This window comes from Malaya genurostris, chromosome 1 (assembly GCF_030247185.1).
Source record: "Malaya genurostris strain Urasoe2022 chromosome 1, Malgen_1.1, whole genome shotgun sequence".
NCBI classification, from domain to species: domain Eukaryota; kingdom Metazoa; phylum Arthropoda; class Insecta; order Diptera; family Culicidae; genus Malaya; species Malaya genurostris.
The window spans coordinates 156,244,662-156,266,930 of NC_080570.1; the positions used below are offsets into that span (position 1 = coordinate 156,244,662).

The 22,269-nt window shown below is 36.9% G+C and overlaps 3 protein-coding genes across 4 annotated transcripts; all 3 read right to left on the reverse strand.

Moving 5' to 3' along the window:
• Positions 1 to 1,182: 1,182 nt before the first annotated feature.
• LOC131426343 (zinc finger protein 260-like) lies at positions 1,183 to 5,423 on the reverse strand. The gene is made up of 2 exons (XM_058589000.1): positions 3,290 to 5,423; positions 1,183 to 3,206 (listed from the first exon to the last, which is right to left on the reverse strand). The coding sequence occupies exon 2, from the start codon at positions 3,200 to 3,202 to the stop codon at positions 1,490 to 1,492; it is 1,713 nt and encodes a 570-aa protein (XP_058444983.1). The 5' UTR covers positions 3,203 to 3,206; positions 3,290 to 5,423; the 3' UTR covers positions 1,183 to 1,489.
• Positions 5,424 to 14,745: 9,322 nt separating this feature from the next.
• Positions 14,746 to 16,621, reverse strand: LOC131426347 (zinc finger protein 737-like). 2 transcript variants are annotated; one of them, XM_058589011.1, is made up of 3 exons: positions 16,384 to 16,585; positions 15,695 to 16,327; positions 14,746 to 15,635 (listed from the first exon to the last, which is right to left on the reverse strand). In XM_058589011.1, exons 1-3 carry the CDS (start codon positions 16,392 to 16,394, stop codon positions 15,077 to 15,079), a joined length of 1,203 nt encoding a protein of 400 aa, XP_058444994.1. In that variant the 5' UTR covers positions 16,395 to 16,585; the 3' UTR covers positions 14,746 to 15,076. The 2 variants fall into 2 exon arrangements, with proteins under 2 accessions (XP_058444994.1, XP_058444993.1); XM_058589010.1 differs by having other exon boundaries at positions 14,747 to 15,635; positions 16,444 to 16,621.
• A 3,231-nt stretch (positions 16,622 to 19,852) lies between these two features.
• LOC131426346 (gastrula zinc finger protein XlCGF57.1-like) lies at positions 19,853 to 22,265 on the reverse strand. Its single transcript, XM_058589009.1, has 5 exons — positions 22,095 to 22,265; positions 21,797 to 22,039; positions 20,782 to 21,405; positions 20,129 to 20,710; positions 19,853 to 20,003 (listed from the first exon to the last, which is right to left on the reverse strand). Exons 1-5 carry the CDS (start codon positions 22,214 to 22,216, stop codon positions 19,952 to 19,954), a joined length of 1,623 nt encoding a protein of 540 aa, XP_058444992.1. The 5' UTR covers positions 22,217 to 22,265; the 3' UTR covers positions 19,853 to 19,951.
• Positions 22,266 to 22,269: the final 4 nt, after the last annotated feature.

Below are 22,269 nucleotides of genomic sequence, written 5' to 3' on the forward strand. Positions count from 1 at the left end.
CATATTGGGCGTTGAAATTCCATGTCAAATTAAAAAGTCACCAATTTCTAACTAGATAAATATATGGGATTACAATTCAATTGTTGTGGATAAAAAAATGAAACTTCGTCGTTGAATATTCTTGTGAGCGCGGCAATGACTGACTGAATCTACCATCCTACAAACACAATCTATTGGAATAACATATCTTAGCATCATTTTGTTGCAAGAATTTCATTTTATTAGTGAATACAGATTAATACAGATTTTTTATACAAAGAATACAGATTTCCTATGAAAATATCTAGCATCTCTGATTGTAGGTGTGTTTTGTTTGCTTTTCATGGGCCCTGCTGAATTATTAAAGACAGTTGACTGTATATATGTGAGCATTGGCAGTGCGGCCAATTCCGTCTATATATCAATGCATGTTATTTACAATCCATTACTCAAATAATAATACTTGTCATGTTAAAAAAAATTCATCGTATTTTGTAAGGTATTGAGTTATCCAACATCACACAAAAACAAATATGATAGCCGAAGTATAACTCCTAATACTACGAAACTGTATATACGTGTCTCCAGAAACCGTCAGCTAATTGTATTAATTGATGCTGCCTCTTGGCGACTGTCATTGAAAAGTAGCTATTAGTGGTTCAGTCATAATTATTTTATTCTATTCTACAATATTCTATCTTTTTCCACAGTATTCCATGTTACACGCACCACCAATAAACGTCAAAGATGGACTAGATTTACCGTTCATTTGTTGTCATCGTGTGAAACCCAATTGGGATACGTTCACTCCACTTAATTTTCACTTCACACTGGTAATTAGGCCCCGGTAGTATGAAAATAAAACATAAAAAAGAGCTCAGTTAAGCCCTACCTGCCTCTCCAACCCCGGATGTTGGGCGTAATGCAATCAACATCATATTCAAGTTATATCTTATTCATTTAATTCAATTATGAAGCTAAAAGCTGTAATGCATATCTTTATCAAATTGTAACGCTAATTGATTGTATGTGATGATGTTTGCAATACCGTCAAGCCCACCAACCAATGGGAGGGATGTGACAGTTTGCTTTGAAAATTTTTTAGGTGTTAAAATAACAAAGCAGGCAGTTGCTTATTTTTATTCAACTAGAACAGTAGCAACGGCTGTCATCAGTAACCAAATGATATAAAGGTAGTTGTCATTCGTTGGGAACACTCCGTCGTTTAATATACTTCGCTCTTAAAGTTCAACCCGTATTTCTATACCTAAGGTTCCGCATACGATGCATTTGTATTGTCGATTACATTGTAGTCGTGGTCTTTAAACATATATCACAAGTGTGGCTAAGCATGTGCTCATTTAGATAATTCTTAGTGGTAAAATCTTTTCCGCATATGTTGCATTTCTATTTCTCGTCCTTATGAAGGCGTTTGTGTCCCAGGAAGCTCGATTTATTAATCATACCCTCATGGGCTCACTTTTGTGATGCCGCATGTGTCGAGCAAGATTTAGTTTAGCGTATGACTGTGTTTATGGTCTTTCAAGAGTGATCTGTTTGGGAATCCTTTGCCACATACGTCACACTCATGCCTTTTATCATCCGTGTGAATACGCATGTGTTTAGTTAGGTAAACCATAACGACGAAATCTTTTCCACATACGGTGCATTTGTACGGTCGCTCGCTTGTGTGAAGTTGCATGTGTGTAGAAAAATTTATTTTACGATGAAAGTCTTTTCCGCATACAGTGCATTTGTAAGGCCGTTCACCGGTGTGAAGATTTTCGTGGTCTTTCAGAAATGATTTGCTGACGAATCCTTTGCCGCACACATCACACTTATGCTCGTAACCACCCATGTGAATTTTCATGTGTCTGCTGAGTTCAAACTTAGTGATATAATCTTTCTCGCAAATGGCGCATTTAAACTTTTCGTTCGTATGAATGCGTTTATGGCGCGTCAAGCTACTACCAATATGAAAGCCTTTGCCACACTCTTCGCACTTATATTTGTACTCACTTTGGTGAAAAGACATGTGTGTAGTTAAACAATTCTTAGTATGAAATTCTTTTTCACAAACAGTGCATTTGAACGGTCGCTCTCCTGTATGAAGGCGTTCGTGGATTTGAAGGCGTGCTTTGGTCATAAAACCTTTGCCACACACGTCACACTCATGCCTTTTATCATCCGTGTGAATACGCATGTGTCTGGATAGGTAAGCCATAATGGCAAAATCTTTTCCACAAACGGTGCATTTGTACGATTGCTCGCTCATGTGAAGTTGCATGTGTTCAGAAAGCTTCACTTTACGGTGATAGTTTTTTCCGCATACAGTGCATTTGTACGGTCGTTCACCAGTGTGAATATTTTCGTGGTCTTTTAAAAGTAATTTGGTGATGAATCCTTTGCCGCATACATCACAATAATGCTCGTAATCGTCTACGTGAATTTTCATGTGTTTGCTGAGACTAGGCTTAGAGGAATAATCTTTCTCGCAAATGGTGCATTTAAACTTCTCGTTTGTGTGAATGTGTTTGTGTATCGTGAGGTTAGAATTACTATTAAAGGCTTTGCCACACACTTCGCACTTATATTTGTACTTACTTTGGTGATTAGACATGTGTTTAGTTAAGTAACTCTTTAAGGGAAATTCTTTTCCGCACACAATGCATTTGTGCGAACGCTGGCTTGTGTGAATGTGCATGTGTTGAACAAGCATCACCTTGGACGAGAACTTTTTTTCGCATGCAGTGCAATTGTACGGACGCTCACCAGTGTGAATATTTGTGTGGTCCTTTAATTTCTGATAATACAGGAATTCTTTGCCACACACATGACACTTAAGTTGTTGGTCTTCAGTATGAACGATCATATGCTTGTTCAGGGCCTTCTTCATTGAAAATTGCTCTCCGCAAATTTCGCAACTATAAACCTGTTTTCCTTTAGGTACTAAGACGTCTTTATGAAGATCATTTTTTTGAGTGGATTCCTCATCACTTATATAATATTCTAGTTTAAGATCACCTTCCTGTGTGAATTCCTCTTCACACATCTGATATTCTAGGTTAATATCACTTTCCGTTGTGAATTCCTCTTCACAAATTTGATATTCGAGTTTTATTGAGGAATCGATTGCTGGAGCGGACGATGGGGAAAAGGCTACAGGACTGATTTCTAGTTCTTTCTTCTTTAGTAACCCATCTCCTGCAAGGTAACATTCCATTTTACTGAAATAAAAAAATATGTTTGAGATACTTAAGCCACAAAGATCAAGATCAGCATCTACGACAGAACACGATAATTGACTCACCTTTATGTGATTTTATAATAAATATACCAGAGAAACTTTCGCTTTTCGCTCTAAAGCGGCGTCATGTATTTTTGTATAGCTCAATAGTTCCACGATGTAGAATTAACACTGGTGGCGAGATAGGCCGGTTTTGGCTGTGTTTGTAATTTTCTTACGAAACTGAAAAATGGCGCCGGGATCCACGTAAAGGTAAAAATCGGAACAAAACATGGATCAAAATTCTTTTCAGAGCTAATATGTGGTATTTTCGAATATGAGGTGTGATTTTATAAGTTATCAAGTATTTCACTTTCAAGAAATCGCAGTTATTAGATTTTTTTTTATCGTCACATCCTTGACAGTTCAGCGGCACTGTTTGCAAACAAGCTAAAAAAATTGATGTTAATGTTAATTTCTAGTTTTGAGCATTTACTGCATGCCGTACGGACTCGGAGCCGGAACACTGGAATAAGTATGCACAAAGCAAGAAACGTACTTACTGCTGCAAAAATGCCAATTTATTTGATTTTTGTACTTCACTTTATCAGCAAATGCACGGGTAGCAACTAAAGATGGTCGGGTCTCGGGTATTTTAACCGATACCCGACCCGTACCCGTACCCGACGGGTTTTTGGTGGGGTACGGGTAAAAATTTTTATTTTCAATCGGGTACGGGTAAAAAAATTTACTGCTCACTCGGGTACGGGTAATTTTTTTTTTCTGATCGATAACCCGACCATTTGTACATCACATAAATATGTTTACACGTTGACGAGAATTTGTTATTGCAAAATAGTTCTTCCGAAAAATAAACAATTTGATTCAAGGGGTTTTGACATTCGCGCCAAGCACCAGACCTGACAACTGACATCTTTTTCCAGAAAAAAAAACATTTCCTTTCTTCAAAAAAGATCAATCATAGTTACGTGAAAAGTTATGTGAATATTTTCCACCCTACTTTTTTGTAACATATTTAATAAGACACTGCCTTAGCTCTAAGATGTTGCGGTGAGACCCTACTTTTCACGTAGATTTTAATGGACTGCCATTTCAAATCTGTTTAATGCACAATCCAGTAAAAATTATTTGATTCATATTTAAAATGTAGTATAGTACTCATATCACATTCAGATACCAGAAAACTGTTACTCTAAATATTGGTTGGAGATTTTCAAAATTTTTTTATAAATCATTAGGATTCTAACCATAAGAACATGAACATTTATTTCAGAAAATCTGCATAGAAGTTCTTCTTATTCTTCACTTCTGGGTAGTGTCACCTCACTTGAATTGACACCGATTGATGGTACAGCAAGTTGGGCTATATTGCCAGTTAATTTTCGTTTCTTTTCACTGGACTACAAGTGAAAATCTCGATGCGTGACAACGTGGAGTCGCAAAAGTACGGGTGAAAATCTTTTCTCGTGAAATACTCAAATTTTCACCGTGTTCACTCGTTGAGGGTTCCACCGGAGGTGGCACAGAAGTTCAATGGCTGTAAAAACCACCAGCTACCGTTAACATCGTGGGTGTGGGTTTGTGAGGCTTACAAAACGGGCATATTTGACAGATTAATTTGAATCAAAATCATAATCCATTTTGCTTTGTAGTAAAAAATTCTAACCAAAAAAAAAATTTCTCTCGCATATTCAAACTACTTACACTTGAAGGACTCACTGTTCACCATTTTCGAAATTGAATTTTTCACACCGGGAATACACGTACATTATTTGATGTTTGGTCAATTCACGTAAGCAAACTGATGATACTCTATTCATTTTAGGGGATGTTCGCATAACATTCATTTTCGTCACGTATAATATTCAATTTGACATTTGGAACCATTTTACGTGATTTGTCAAGTGATTCGAATGTGAATTTTTATTTGTTTGTCAAGATAATGAGCACGTTTACTTGTAGTTCTAAAGAATAGAATCAAAAATAGCACTGTTTCGTAGAAACCATACCTACCGAAAATTGAATACAACGGGTATTACGACATTTTGGGTAAATATGCTTCTCGAAAATTTGAGTAGATATTACTCCCTTTTGTTGACATTTGTAAATGAGTATAAAGTACCAAATACATTGGAAATCTATTCCTGCTTCACAGTGTATTTATATGTTTAAATTTAAACAAGTATTTTAATGTATTTTACTTACCAACTAGAGCCTGATACGGCTCGCTATCAAAAACACTTCGTTTTCCATCCTGAATTTTGGTAAAATTTTTACTACTCATTCGGGTCGGGTACAGGTAATTTTTAATCGGGTACGGGTAAGTTTTTATTTTTTTATCGGGTACGGGTAATTTTTTTTTATTATTGATCGGTTACGGGTCGGGTACGGGTAATTTTTTTAATTTTTAATCGGGTACGGGTCAGGTACGGGTAAATTTGTTTGCTGATCACTCGGGTACGGATCGGGTTCGGGTATAAGAAGTATCTCTAGTAGCAACCTCTAGATCTACCTACCGAAATTTTGTAGTAAACACTAATCGTTCGAAATTTGTTGTATAGTAAAATCTCTGCTTTTGACAATAATAGTATGTTCACATTAGCGCTGATATCAAGTGATATACGGATTTACTTGATATCCGATGATATCATGTGCGATATCACTTGATATCCCATACAATTTGATGTCAACGCGTATTATCATTTTGGCATGATATCCGGGATATCATGTACGATATCATGTCGAGTTGTCAAAAATCGCAACTAGCAACACGGATAATGGCATTGAACGCACTCATTTATGAACGTCACTTCGAAAGTGACAATGAACAATCATTATAATTTCGAATTTTTCGACGAATACCGGCGTTCGGAGACCATAAAATGCAAAACTTCAACTCTTGATTTAATTTTAATAGAAAAATGTAATATTATTGATCTTATTTCTAATGAGAACATTCAATATGACAACTTGATTGTCAAACGATATCATTTCGATCATATGTGAACACTTCGACATGATATGCATATCATCTCGGTATATCAATTGATATCAGCGTTAATGTGAACATGGTATAACGTTATCCACATCAGAGATGGTCGGGTTTTTCTGTTTATTCGGGTTTCGGTCGAGTACAGGCAAAGTTTATTTCGGGTACGGGTCGGGTACAAGAATTTACACCCGACCATCTGTACACAACAAAAATAGAATTGTAACAATCTCAATATGATTATCAATTGGTGTGAAAAAAATTTAGACGTACCGAACATCAAATGCAATAATTTTCTGTTTCCAAGAAATATTTCAGTTAAATCACACGTTATTACATTGAAACAACGTATTGAGTAGATTACATCACCTAAACTGGCAGAACCGTTTTGGTTCGGGTCTACATTTTTAGAGCCTTTGGTTTAATTTTTTCCATTAGAAGTACATACACGGAAAATAAAAACTACCTATTATTTGACTTCTTTTTACTTAATTTTGAGTACTTCCTTTCATTCGCTCCTTACCTTACCTTACCTTACCTCGCTTACCTAAAATTAGGTTATTGAACGAAACCCCCAAATTGGGTGGAATGTACTTAAAATTAGGTTGATTTGCGGTTCCGTGTATATAAACGAAGGGTAATAACGGGAGCGGGTCGTTTCGCCGAATTCCTTTTCGCCGAAAGGGTAATTTTTTTATAGTCAAAAATATCTTTTTGGTTTTATATCTCCACATGTGGCGCAGCCACATAACCGCAGCTAAGATGGCTCGGCGGCACAAAGCCGCCAAGGTGACGCCAGCTGAGTTGGCCGCCGACCCGCCGTCGGAAGCGGCGGCTTCCGGCATACAAACCTACTGTCTACTCAAAGCTGGGTTTCTTTGCTTCAGTCAGATCCGAACGAGCGGAAGCGAGGTCGGATAGCATACGAACAGTCTGCACTCAGTTATCGGAAAATTCCGTAAACAATTGCCTGATAGCTACACTAATGACGTCTACAAGTTATTTTGAGAATTCCGTTCTGAGGATCATGAATAAACCTACAAAAATTATTCAAGTCTCTGGATCATATCAGAAGCACGATTGTAGCTCAACAAAACGAGAGTAAACATAATCATTTTTTATTTGTCTTTTTTTAACAATTCCAATTACGATATTAAGACTAATGACGAATTCGGTAAAATTACTTTTTCGGCGAAATGACCCTTTCGATTTTTAATTTCGGTTGAACTCTCATCATAGGACAAGACATACATTAAATCAGCTGTTTTTCAAAAAACGGCGAATCTAACATTGACAGCAAATGGAGAAAAACATCGATGAAAGTTCCGATTTTGGCTTCAAATCGTATTTAAAAATTATCGCATATTCTCAGATCAATTCATGATTAGTCGATGAATTGTTAGTTTATCTTCAGAAGGGATGCAAATTTTACTACTTTCTATTTATATCCACTGAATAAATCAACATAAAAAGAGTTTCGCCCTTTTTCGATTTGTTTATTTCTATGCTTCCTGTGTGAATTATAAAAATACGTCCTTGCGCATTTTTCATGAAATTGGCTAGTTTTCGCGACTAAGACAAATCTGCGAATAATTTTTTCGTCTCATTTACTATTTCCAGCGGTAAAAGGCTCGGAAATATTTTGAAATAAAGAAAAAAAATCGCCCTTCCTTACTAGCAATTGAAGTATCGCCCCGTTTGTTATCATGGAACACGGAGGGCGAAACTTACGTAAACAAGTGGAATGACAGTTTTGCCCTTTATAGTTCTTTGTATTACAAAGATTAAGTTTTTTAGGCAAAATTGTAGGATTTTGAAGCTTTTATTGGTAGGTGAGAGAAACTCGTTTTGTCTACTTTTGTAAGATTCGCCCATCTTTGAAAAACAGCTGAAATATTTTCTTTATGGACAAGATCATGCTTCTTCTTATTTTTGTGGATTCCTTTTGTGAATTTGAAAAGCCTCTTGTCCAGGGATGCCAGATTCACAGATTAATCTGTGTTTCACAGATTTTCAATTTTATACACAGATTTCAAAAATGACACAGATATCTGAAAATGATCACAGATTTTCACAGATTCTGGAATAAATCACAGATTTTTGAAATCGAGCACAGGGAAGGTACAGAGGGTGAGGAAAAAGGTACAGAGCGTGTTGGTAGTGAGACCTTTTTCTTTTTTTGCTCACCAAATTGATTTTGATCTGCTATTATGGAATGGAAAACGGCACATATTTTCACAGACAGGTTTTTGGCTTGATCACAGATTTTCGAAAAAATGACCTGACATCCCTGCTCTTGTCCAATGTTTCCAGAATAGAAAAAAAGGTGATAAAGGTTCGATGTAATTTCTATTAAGGCCATCGTCCAAGTACCATGCGCGCGGGTGGTTTTAGGAAATTTTCGATGGAAATTTCGAAAAATTTGACAAAACCAAAAACATACAGACCTTTGAAATACTTTTATCTATCTACAGGGTGAAAATGACTGGAAAATTCGGAGGATTTTACGAGTCTTATCAAAAATAGCGCTGAAAAAATGAGCTTTTTTTGTAATTTTTCACAATTAAAAATAAAATAATTCGATGGAATGAAATTTTTTTTCAAAAAAAACCTCATGCTGGCAACAAGGATCACATTCGGACACATTTTTGGAAAACCTTTTCACGCTTTTCATGGAAAATCAACGAATTTCATATAACCGATTTCGTGAAAATTTTTGAAATTCGTGGATTTTCTATGAAAAGCGTGAAAAGGTTTTCCAAAAATGTGTCCGAATGTAATCTGTGTATCCATAATAAAGTTTATTTGAAAAAAAAGTTTATGTCATCGCTTTATTTTTCCAGATAATTGTGAAAGATCACAAAAACACTCATTTTTCAGAGCTATTTTTGATAAGACTTGGAAAATCCTCCGAATTTTCCAGCCATTTTCACCCTGTAGATAGATAAATGTATTTCAAAGGTCTGTATGTTTTTGGTTTTGGCAAATTTTTCGAAATTTCCATCGAAAATTTCCTAAAACCACCCGCGCGCATGGTACTTGGACGATGGCCTTAACATCAATTTGAAAATCATAATTTTTTCGCTTCCAAAAAACCGTTGCGCTTAGTTGTGTACGATCTTTCGAATGTCCAAAAAAGCTTTTCAGCTTCGCTTTTGATATTATGACAAGTAACTTTGAGAAGATGGCAATGTCTGTCAGCTATTTTTGCCGGCATTATACCAAAATGCAACAACCGTTTCTGACAGAGAATTTCGCCTAGCGGTTATAACCGGTTCTGTTTCTGCCGGATTCTTGCCAACAAGACTGGCAGAATCAAGATTCATTTTTTGTATGTACATGCGGGATTGATGAATATCAAATGAAGTCGAACAAAACAAGGAGGAGGGCCATTCGTTCGGTTGACATCAAGCAAATTCCACGTGCATCATTGCGGATTACAAAAAGTTAATAATAAAAAAACTGAAAAAACAGACAGATTACCATTTAAGAAGTAAAAAAACATTTATTCGGATCTGAGTAGAGTGAAATGAGTACGAGTGGCGGTGTCCCAGGTGGGACACCGATGGAAACTGGAAACGGAGAAACATCACACGGAAAAATGTCGAAGGAAGATGATGAACAAAATGGCGCTGGAGGAAATACCAGCCAAAATGAGCGGAATAGAAAAATTAAAGAACCAGTGAATATGAGCTACAAATACAATGATGAAGGACCTTACAAAGTCATTATAGAGAAAAACATCGACGAAAACAACACTAACGGAATTAACAAAATAGCAGTTGGCTTACTTTTGAAACAAAACGGATTTTCCAAGGCAATCTTGGATATAAAGAAAACCGGGAGAACAAAAGTTTTAGTATACACATCGGATTGGGAAGAAGCAAACAGACTCACTAATTGCAAAAATCTGAACCTAAAACGATATAACGCTTACATCCCCACAGGATTCGTATAAGTAAAAGGAGTACTAAGCGGCATCCCAGAGGATATTACTATGACAGAGTTAATTTCGGACATTGAAGCGGACAAAGAAGTGATAGAGATATTTAGAATGACTAGATGGAAGACAGAACATGAATAACGAATCAGAGTACCAACCAGTAAGGTAGGAATAATCTTCAGGAGTAATAAATTACCGGCCTTTGTAAAAGTATTTTCGGTTAATATGAAAATAACACAATATATCATGAAAACTATTATGTGCAACCAATGCCTCAGATACGGACATACAACAGAGAGCTGTAAAGGAAAGATAAGATGTATAAATTGCGGAGAAAACCATAAAGCAAGTGAGTGTAAAAATGAATTAAAATGTGCCAACTGCAAAGGAGCACACAAAGCAACGGAAAAACACTGCCCAATCAGAGAAAAACAAAAAGAAATCAAAACGTTGATGGCATACAAAAATTTAACATACTACGAAGCACAACAAGAAACGAGAATTCCGGTACAAAACGGATACAGCATTCTTGAACACGAAAACGAATTCATGACGATCAAAGAAAGTTACTTGGAGGTACTGAAAAGCAAAAAAAATCAAAAAGAAGGATCTAACAACAAAACATCAGAGAATAAGAAACATCACAAAGAAAAAACAAAAAACGAAACAGATAGAGTGGATGAGAGAAAGAAAGAGGAAATTGATCGAGGTACAAAACGAAGAGCGTTAAATGATATGACAATAGAAATGGAAAAGATTACGATGGAAAAACATCTTGAACTACGAAGAAAGTGGGAGGAAAAGATGAAGGAGATGGCCACACAAAGAGAAACATATAAACAAACGACGAACGAAATTTTCAAACAATTATCAACGGCACTAACAAAAAACAATGGCCAAGCTTACTGTCAACTAATAGAAAGTTTAAAAAATATGGCAATAACATTAGGATATATAGAAGAAGAAAAACAGCCGCAATGTTCGGCAAATAATGAGCACATTCAAGATACTTCAGAATAATGTACAGAGTTTACCAAAAAACAAAATCGAAATAACACATGAGTTGCATAGTAACAGCTACGATGCTGCTATCTTAGCGGAGATATGGGTAGATGATGGAAAAATGAAAACATTGAATATAACAGGATTCCATAAAATATTACAACCCAGACAAACCGATATAGGAGGAGGAGTGGGAATATACCTAAAAGACATATACAACTACCAATTATTGAAATTAACAACAACCAATATGTTTGAAGTTTTAGGAATAAGCATTAACAGTACCAACTTACATATAGTGGCAGTATATATAAATCCAAGAATAACTATAACTGACTATACTACAGGAATCAATACACTAACAAACGAAATAAAACAACTCCAAAACATTATACTCGGAGGAGATTTCAATAGCCATAATGAAATCTGGGGATGTGAAAAAACAACATCCAAAGGTAAAATACTCCAAAACGCGATGCTAACATCCAACCTTATTCTGGTAAATAATGGCAACAAAACGTACAGACCAGTATCACTCACTCAAAGTCCAAGTGCAATAGACCTAACATACTGTAGTATAGCACTATATAACAGTACAAGATGGGAAGTCCTAGATCATTCGATTGGTGGCTCTGGTCATCTAATAATTCAAATAACATTGGATAATATCATAGCAAAATCCAGAAAAACTAAATATAACAATAAAAAAATCGAACAGCAAATAGAACTTATAGAGAGCAAAGATATTCAAACAATTTATGATTTTGATAACATAATTAGAACAACGATTCAAAACAATAAAATTGAAAATGCTTATACTCCAAAATACTATTGGAATGACACACTAACACAATTATATGAAACAAAAAAACAAGCAAGAAAGGAATACAATCGCACCTCAAATATTAAAAACCTATTAGAACTGAAAAAAGTTGAGGCAATATTCCAAAGACAAAAAAAAATAGCGATCAGAGAAAAAATGACAGAAATGACCAAAAATATTGACTACCGAAACACAAAAGAAAATTGGAGAATAGTAAGAAGTCTTAAAAACTGGCAAAACGATAAAACTAAAAACAACCTGGTCATGGCTTCAAAAAAATTAGCCGAAGAATTCATGACGCAACAACTAGGAACGAGTACAGATCAGCAACCGATTAATAATAAACAAATCACTACAACGAGAACACTGATCACAATAGATCAATGGAACGATATGTTACTAACAAGAAAAAAGCATTCGGCTCCTGGAACTGACAAGATCACGTATGAGATGCTAAGAAAACTCAATAGCGAAACAAAACGAAAAGTAATTGCAGAACTAAACAAAATTTTTATATCGGGAGAGCTTCCCAAACACCTCAAAGAAATAAAGATATTACCGGTACTGAAAGGAGGTAAAGACTCGACAGATATAAAATCATACCGTCCAATAGCAATGATACCAACACTAACGAAATCTATAAATCATGGGGTCCTAAAAATAATACAATCCCATATCAAACAAAACCATTTACTGCCTGAGCTATCGTTCGGTTTCCAAAACAAAAAATCAACAGAAGACTGCCTGGAATATGTTAGTAATTATATAATGGAAGGCAAGCGAACCGGAAAAGTAAGCATTGGTATATTCTTCGACTTCACCAACGCATTTAACACAGTAGAAGTAAAAACATTAATAGACATACTCGAAGAACAAAAGCTAGCAAACGACGTGATTACATGGATTTCAAACTTTCTGTACAACAGAAAGCTCATAATGCATACGGATCAAGGAAAAGTATCAGCTTACACCTCACAAGGGCTTCCACAGGGGGACATCCTCTCCCCAACCCTGTTTAATTTGTATACAACAAGGCTACATACCATAACAAATACAGTCGAAGACGGAGTAACAGTACAGTTTGCGGACGACTTCCTGATTATAGTGAGAGCTAACACGAAAGAACAAGCGATTGAAAAGGCCCAATCAGTCATAGACCAATTCACCGAGAGTGCAAACAAATTAAATCTAACAATCAATGAGGAAAAAACAAAAGCGATATTATTCACCGCTGCAGACGTCGAATTAGGATTGAGAGTTGAGAACAAACAAATCGAAACTGTCCGTAGCTACAAATATCTCGGACTGTACATGGACAAAACGTTTGGTTTCGGAACACATATAAGAATAATGAATAAGAAAATAAGTGAGAGACAAAACATGATAAAAATAATCAGTAGTATAAAAAAAGGGGCAACACCCAAAGTGATGGTACTGTTTAATAAAGCACTTTTCGGAAATCTTCTCGTGTATGGCTCATCAGTTTACGGTGGAGCAAAACAAACGTACAAAAATCAATTAGAAATATGTAACAGACAATGCCAACGAATGGTTACAGGTTGTTCGAAAACAACACCTATCAACACACTAGCAGCCCTAAGCAACGAAGAACCATTAGACCTTAAAAGAGAATACACAACCAAAAAAAGGATAATTCTGCACTTAACAAGAAACACTCCCATTTGCAAACAACTTCTTCTATTGGACCGAGAATCCCGATTAGAAGACAATAGATACACTTATCTAGAAAGAATCTATTTGGATAATGCAGAAGAACTGGAAAAGGCGATTAAAGATACACAATTACCAAAACACCATCAGAAGATTGAAATATTCACACAAATAGAAGGATTACCGATTAACAAGAAAAACATGACAAATACAACTATGCACTCGATAGTATTGGAATTATTAAACACAAACTATGGGAACAGACGACAAATTTATACGGATGCTTCAAAATCAATAAACGGATGTGGTATAGGAATCTATGACAGAGACACCGGATTAGAGCTAAGCTTTAAACTAGAACAGGATTGCACCATTATGACGGCGGAATTAATAGCAATATTGACAGCGTTAAAGGAGCTAGAAGAAATGGAATGCCGACCGACAGTAATACTAACAGATTCACAAGCAGCATGCTGGTTCCTAGAAAGTTACAATCATAAAGAAGAAGTAGATGAAATCACGGCAGAGATTGGTGACAAACTACTTACCACAGATACAATACTACAATGGATACCAGCACACATCGGAATAAGTGGAAACGAAAAAGCCGATAAACTTGCAAAACAAGGATCAGAAAGCTCAGCAATAGTACGCAACAAACTACTGGTACACGATATGAAGTATAATCTAAAACAACAGCTGAAAACACAAACAAATACATGGTATCGAAGAATAGCACTAGAAGAAAAGAAAGGCCTGAAATTTTTTGAGATGGTTCCAAATATCCCACTAGTACCATGGTACTGGAATATCCAACTGGAAGGCACAGAAATAAGACTACTGAACAGAATATTAGCAGGACACGATTACTCCAACTACTGGCTTGCGAAAATGCAAATTTATCAAAACGAAGAATGCGAACTCTGCGATGAAAAAGATACAACGGAACACGCACTACTGAGCTGCGTAAAATACACACATATTAGAAACCATTTTGAGTGGGATGAATACCGTACCATCAAAGATATTGCACAAAGATTACAGTTAAAAAATGTGAAACAAATACTATTATTTATAAAAATGGCAAAACTAAATGCGTAACGATATGTCGTTACATGGGAACTAATATAATACAGCTGTTGGCGGATATGAGGCAATGTTCCTCGAGCCATAATCGAACAAACTACAACAACAACAACAACAAGGAGGAGGGAAATAAGCAATTGAATCGTTTAGTGGCCTGGACACCAGTTTGATATATTATCTCCCTGTGAGACTCATACATCAGAGGATCTAGGTATAAGCTTTGTTTTCAATAAATTGGCTTGTAACATGCAGTATACGAATGGCATTTGTGATTTGAGTCAAAATTTAGTTTAGGAATGATCGAGTTTAATGTTCTAGTGTTATTTAAAAAAAAACTCACATACGCTGTTCTTTTTCGGTATGTTTGACGACCATGTGTTTCACTAGGAAACTATTGCAGAAGAATCCTTTACCACAAATATCGCATTTGTGTCGAAAATCGCCCGTATGCGTAAACATGTGCCTTGCTAGGATCTGTTTCTGGTTGAAATCTTTATCGCACACGGTACATTTGAACGGCCGTTCACCGGAATGAATAAACATGTGTGTAGTCAAGCTATTCTTCATGGTGAAACCTTTTCCGCACACAGTACACTGGTGCGGTCGCTCACCGGAATGCGTAACTTTGTGCACTTTGTACTTGGAATTAGAGTTGAATGCTTTATGGCACAATTCACATTTGAACCGGAATGCACCCGTATGAGAAACCATATGTGCATTCAGATTAGACTTTTTAGAAAACTCTTTACCGCAGATTTCGCAATTGCAACGCTGGTCTCCGTGTTCTGCCTTCATATGCTCGATACAGTGGTGTTTGCGCAGGAATCGTTTGTCACAAAGCTCACATTTGTATGACCTTGAGGATTCGAACGTCTTAATGGAACTTTTCACTTCACTGTAAATACAAGATTCATTAGCAAACTGAACGCAAGGCCCCACATATTGAGTTTATACCTGTTGTGATTGAGCATGTGTTTGTTCAACTCAAATTTAGTGTTATAACCTTTTCTACACACCTCACAGCTATACAGATATTCACCCGTATGGATGGACATGTGTGATTTGAGTTGAATTCTGAAACGGTACTCTTTACCACAGATTTCGCATTTGAAAGGTCGGTCGCCGCGATGCGCTCGGAAGTGATCGATAAGGTAGACCTTTTGTAGAAATTTTTTGCCACACATATCACACTGATACGGAGAACGCCCTTTGTGAAGTAGTAGGTGTAAATTTAGATTATATTTATGCATAAAGGTTTTGTCGCATTCCGTGCATTTGTGCGGCCGCTCGCCGGTGTGAGTTATTTTATGCTTTTCTAAATAGTACCGTGACGAGACTCCTTTCCCACATACATCACACGCGTAATCGTAGTTTTGCGTGTGAGTAAGCATATGTTTGGAAACGCTTTGCTTAAACATAAACGTTTTGCCACAAATTTCACAACTGAATGGACGTTCGCTGCAGTGTGTCAAGACATGTTTGGAAAGACTTTTTCTATAGATGTACTGCTTGCCACAAACGTTACACCCGTATGGTTGTTCAGAAGTGGCCGTTTGTTCGGAAGTCGCCTGTTGCAAAATTTGCTCACTGAAAATAGAGAAAAGTTTTAGTCAGGACGGCTCAAATTAGCTTCAACCATTTACCAGGTCTGCATGGTTTCCGTATGAACTGACAGATGCAATATCAACAAATCCTTCACTCACCTCCGATCTTCATTTATTAAATGCGTTACATCGGTACTCGGCATTTTCTGGTGTTTTTTTTTTGTTTCAGCCAGACTGCAATAATTCGATTCATGTAGTATTTAAATAAAATATAATATAAATAATTGTAGGTATTTGTTGTTTTCTGTTTTCTTCCTTTCGATAGCTGTCATTATGATATACACTCTTATTCGCCACTACTCAATTTCACTAAGTTATATATGTACCCAATTATATTCAAATTGATATGGGTGTACGTTGTTTGACCGAAATTTGTTTGGCATAAGTTCATTATGCATAACTTTTTTTGGTATAATGTCATTTGGCATAATATAAAAAGACAGGGTATTTCATTTAGGCTAATTTTCATTCCTTTATATTTCCTTTGGTTTTTTATGTGTTCCAAATGCGTGATTCTTCTTGCGGACTCATCGTATCTTGTTCCAAAAAATAAATTGAATTGTTTTTTATAGTCGGGAGTACTTTGAAAGGCTGAAATAAATAAATGCATAACGACCCAAATCTAAAAATGGCCGAACACCATAAAAAGTTGAGTAACCGGTTCCCTTGCCAGAACAATCACTGCCGATTGTGATATAAAAAATGTTACTTTTTCCACCTTGCGACCTTCTTATGCGGGACCAAGGGATACCTCCTATAGCTTTGGGTAGACCGGGCAATCTGGTGGATTACAGGTTTATGTGCGGGGACCACCGTCAGCCTAGTGCCACCGATTATCTGGGCTGTAACCGTCACAACCTTGTCAATCAAATCCCTGACCAGTAGCTTCTTCGCAATTCATGAAGTTATACTTGCGAATTGAATATTTCAACCAAAGCTGAATTTCTGATTCCATGTTGTTAGAGGCGGCAAAAATAAGAATTTTTTAAAGTTTTACTTCTACTTCTAACAAAACGTCTCAATTGAGCTCGATCTATGGCCCCTCTCCGTTAGCCACTCAAGACACGGATACTTCATAAATTATCCTGAACCTGATCGACCATCCTTACTCGCTATGCTTCTTTTTCTCTTGTGTCTGCCCTGTCCTGATGACATTCCCCCATCCCATCACAGTCGTCCAACGTTTGCTGTACGTAGGATAAGTCGTTTTCACGCTCTGTCTTCCATTTACACTCCGCAATAGATGGTTCTTTCGAAAACACGCGTTGATTCTCTGGCAACGTAGATCTCGTGGTCAGAGACCGGTGTAATGAGTCCAAAGTACACACGATATCCTGCTGAAATATGTCTGTGATTTTCTGCTGGTATCATTGTCGGCGGTCTCCATTGAACCCAAATACACGAACAAGTCTACCGTCTACCAACTCGATATCATCGTCGTGTATTAATATTCAATTTTCACTAGCTTCGGCTTTCAGTCCGATGTAGGTTTGCATCATCATCTCACAGTCACGACGTGTCACCTGTAGCGTACCACAGTGGTTCAGCCAGAGGCCAAAAATAAGAAAAAAACAACTATTTGTTTTTTCAAATTTGATAATTTTCCTTGGTTGTCAGATAGTTACTCTATATAATGCCGAAATTTGAGCCAAATTGATCAACGGGATCATTTATTTTTCAGCTCTTAAAGTTGACTGAAGTGGAAGTGATGTTTTTGTTTGTGTGCGCACATATTAAACGGTCGGAAAGTTTTGTTGCACAGTAACTGTTACAATCAATCAAAACACGATTATATTAGTAGTAAGTTCCCTGCCAGTTGTTGGGTTCGTGTGTGTAGTTAAAGGTCCAAAAATGATGGCTGAGCTATATGTGGTTTTTGTGTCAATTTTTATGAAAAACAATATCTTCCGATAGATTCAACTGACTTCCCAAAAAATTTCTGAAGTAACCAAGATACCAGTGTATTGGAAGAAGTCAGTAGTAGTCAGAAGTAGTTTCGTATCGGAGTTGTGTGAGAAATGCACGGTGGACTCGGGGCATTTTATCGTGAGCAAAAATTAACCTCATGTTAGTCATTCATAATTACTCATGATTCATAGCTCTAGTGTAAGAGTAATCACTAACAATAACGATTGAATTAGCATATATTCAAAGTGTGGAGGATTCAAAAATCCATTTCGTCCAGTCTTTTTTAGAAGCCAACATGACGAGAGGTAAGCCCACTGCGCTCAATCACTGAAAAATATTCTGGTTTCTATGTGTTGGTTTTTCTTGTTATGCTTTGTGCGACGGTTCGTTCAACTGAAGCGGATGAAATTTTGCGCGCATTTTATGACGCTACATTTCACCTTAATAGAAAAACTAGTGAACAATTCTCGGTTGATTTTTCATTAGGGCGTATAAGCAAGTGACAGTTTCTCTTCAATCACTCTCTCTTTCGATTATTGCGATGTGATTGAAAAGATTTTCTTTGATTTCACTATTCTGTTTGAAAGTCGAAATTATCGGGTATCATTTCATGCAGAGTTGAGTGATGAACGTGGAAACCGCTTGGTAATTAATAGAAGAGAAAGTAAACAAAGAGAAACTGTCACTTGCTTATACGCCCTAATGAAAAATCAACCGAGAAAATCAAAGATGCTTGATGATGTTTATGCCCCGTTTACACTTCTGCTGGCTGCCAGCATGCTGGCGTCAGTGTACTGCCCTCTTAGGAAAAAACGTTCAACTGTGGTCCAATGATCCAAAGTATTAGACCAACGAAGGACCACCGTTGAACGTTTTTTTCCTAAGAGGGCAGTACCTTGACACCAGCATGCTGGCAGCCAGCAGAAGTGTAAACGGGACATTAACATAATACAAACCATTATCTTCAGTGGAAATGGTTATTTATTGATGAACTCTATTTATGGCCGCCCTTCCATAGGACCTGAACCACTGTGCGTACCGAGGAAATTTGTCACCCGGGGCAAAATAAGATCCGGGGACTGACTTGGACGAGCAAAAAAACGTTGCGCCTAGATACGCCACTGCGCTGGTCGTCAGCAGAAATCGACTGTACAGACTTTTGGAATGTCACTTGAACTGTAATTGCCTGAAAAAAAGAAAGGGATCAAGAAGGCTGTGCATTTTTTATGTAAGAATCCAAACGAAAGGCCCGGCGATTCGAATTCGCTGGAAAGATAGCAAGGTTGAGTGATTTTTTCTTTAGTCTGTTTGAATTGGCATGAGAAACGGTCATGATGTGTTTATTAATAAAACAAAATTGGCCTGAGTAATTTATTAGACTTTCTGTTAGTCAATTTAGAATTAACGATGCAAATCCGCTTCAAGAAAATTGGTCTGTTTGCATTACGTAATACCTAACCTCAATCAATTTGACATTCCTAAGTCCGCAATAAGGAATAATACACGAAAATGGATGAATCGATGGATGTAAGTCGGGTGTTAACCTAAAAGTTAACCGTTTTTTGATTAAACATCACATCGATGCACTAACGACGTCAAGTAAAATAATGATGAATACTCGTTTATTAGATATACGATTAAATCAACATTAGTAAATTTAATTACAATAAATGTATAAGTTTGTCTCTGTTGTGTTTCGCTATTCTGCGCCGTTCTCCGTGAGTTCTTGCTTTATATCATTTATTGTTTCACTGAAATATAGAGAAACAAATATGTCACAGAATATAACCAACTTTATCACAAGTTAGGATGAGTTTCATTTGTGAACGAATGTGATTTGCAATCTGCCTAAAGTGCTTGTATGGAGAAAACTTACTTTTCGGGGTGCACGCGCTTGTTGTGCTTCAGTAGAAAATAATTGGCGGGAAATCCTTTACCACAAATTTCACACCTGAACCGGAAATCACCCGTATGGGTGAACATGTGCCTTTCTAGGATCTGTTTTTGAGTAAAATCTTTGTCGCACACGGTACATTTGAAAGGACGTTCAGTGGCATGAGTGTACATGTGCGTAGTTAAATTATTCTTCATAGGGAAACCTTTTCCACAAACAGTACATTTGTACGGTCGCTCACCGGTATGACTACGCATGTGTCCCTTCAAGGAAAAATTAGACGTGAATCCTTTGCCGCACTCTTCGCATGCCAACGGAAATTCACCCGTATGAACAAACATATGTCTGTTTAGATGAAACCGTTTGGTGAAGGTTTTGCCGCAGACATTGCAACCGAAGCGCCGACCTTCGTGATCTGTTTTTATGTGTTTGCTGCAGTGGTGTTTGCGGAGGAATCGTTTGCCACAAAGCTCACATTCGTATGACTTTCCGGAATCGATGGTCAGGATGGAACTAGTCATTGAACTGTCGTCCTCCACATCGTTCTTTGTCGTTTTCACTTCACTGTAAATACAAAATGCATTTTAGCCAACCGGGGGCAGATGTGCTTTCAAGTTTTTAGATATGCAATTTACCTGTCATGACTGAGCATGTGTTTATCCAAATGAGCCCTGGTATTAAAGCCTTTATCACACACCTCACAGCTATATAGGAATATTCCCGTATGAGAGGACATGTGTGATTTAAGTGCATGGTTATAGCGGAAGTCTTTAGCGCAAACTTCGCATTTAAAAGGCCGTTCGCCGTTATGTGCTCGGATGTGATCGATAAGATATATCTTTTGCACAAATGTTTTGCCACACAGATCACACTGGTACGGACGATCGCTTGCATGAAGTAACATGTGTATTTTAAGATTATTCTTATGCCTAAATGCTTTGTTGCATTCCGTGCATTTGTGGGGTCGGTCCAGAGTATGAGTGATTTTGTGTCTTTTTAAATAGGAAAGTGAAGTAAATCCATTGCCACACACATCGCAAACGTGATCGAAGTTTCTAGTATGAACAAACATGTGCTTGGTAACACATTGTTTGAGAGCAAACTTTCTGCCACAGATTTCGCAACTGAATGGGCGTTCGTTACGATGTTTCCAGACGTGCACGTTAAGATGCCTTTTATGGACGTAACGTTTATTGCAAATGTCGCATTTGTAGGGTCGGATCAAATCGTCGGAAGACGTTTCTTGTGCGTGTTGCTCCCTGAAAATGTAGAAAATTTGAATACACTAAATTAATACACTGATAAAAATAGGCACTTTGTACAAGACAATTCAATTGAATATACTTTTTCATTTCAATCCAAAAACAAGCATGTACAAAATCACTGCACGTTTAATTTCTTTTTCGCTTAGCTCAGATGTGTTTTTGCTTTGAATGTGATTTTCTTCTACTGGAAATGACAGTTCAAATAAATGTAGCATAATTTCCACTAAGAATCCACACTTTTTTTTATTTTGATAATAAAATGCTTTGCACATGATACTAACGTGACAATTTCTATCAGTGTAGGAACGTGTGAATCAGGATTTGTTGTTTAGTATTTCAAAATATGGAAAAACTTTAGGATACAAAAATGGAGAGATAAATTTACCTGCTCTGTGCGGTTTCAGTATGAACGGTCTCTTTCAAAAGATTCTGATTTGTTTTTGCACAGATTTCGCCATTGATTTGCTGTAGACCGTGATATGCTACCATGTCTGTGTTGGGACTCGAATTGTTTGATAAAGTCTGGAAGTTTTTGTGATCGATGCATTTGACCGGTTTTTCATTATCGTTCACTTTGACCAGTTCGCTGTTTTTCGCTTCGTCTTGTATTATGCAGACTTTTTCCTCACTGAAAATATCAGAACTAGATAATACAACTAATATAGTTGGAACTAGTTACCTACCGTAGAGAGGATTCATTACTTTGTGCATCGTGTTCAGGCGGTTCTGTTTTAAGGTTTCCTCTGAATTCATCGTTTTCATCCTTTTCGCGTTTAACTAAATTTGCCACATCGAAACCATGCATTTCGGAAAAAATATTGATTGTTTTTCGTGAGATTATGTTGCCTTATAGACCAG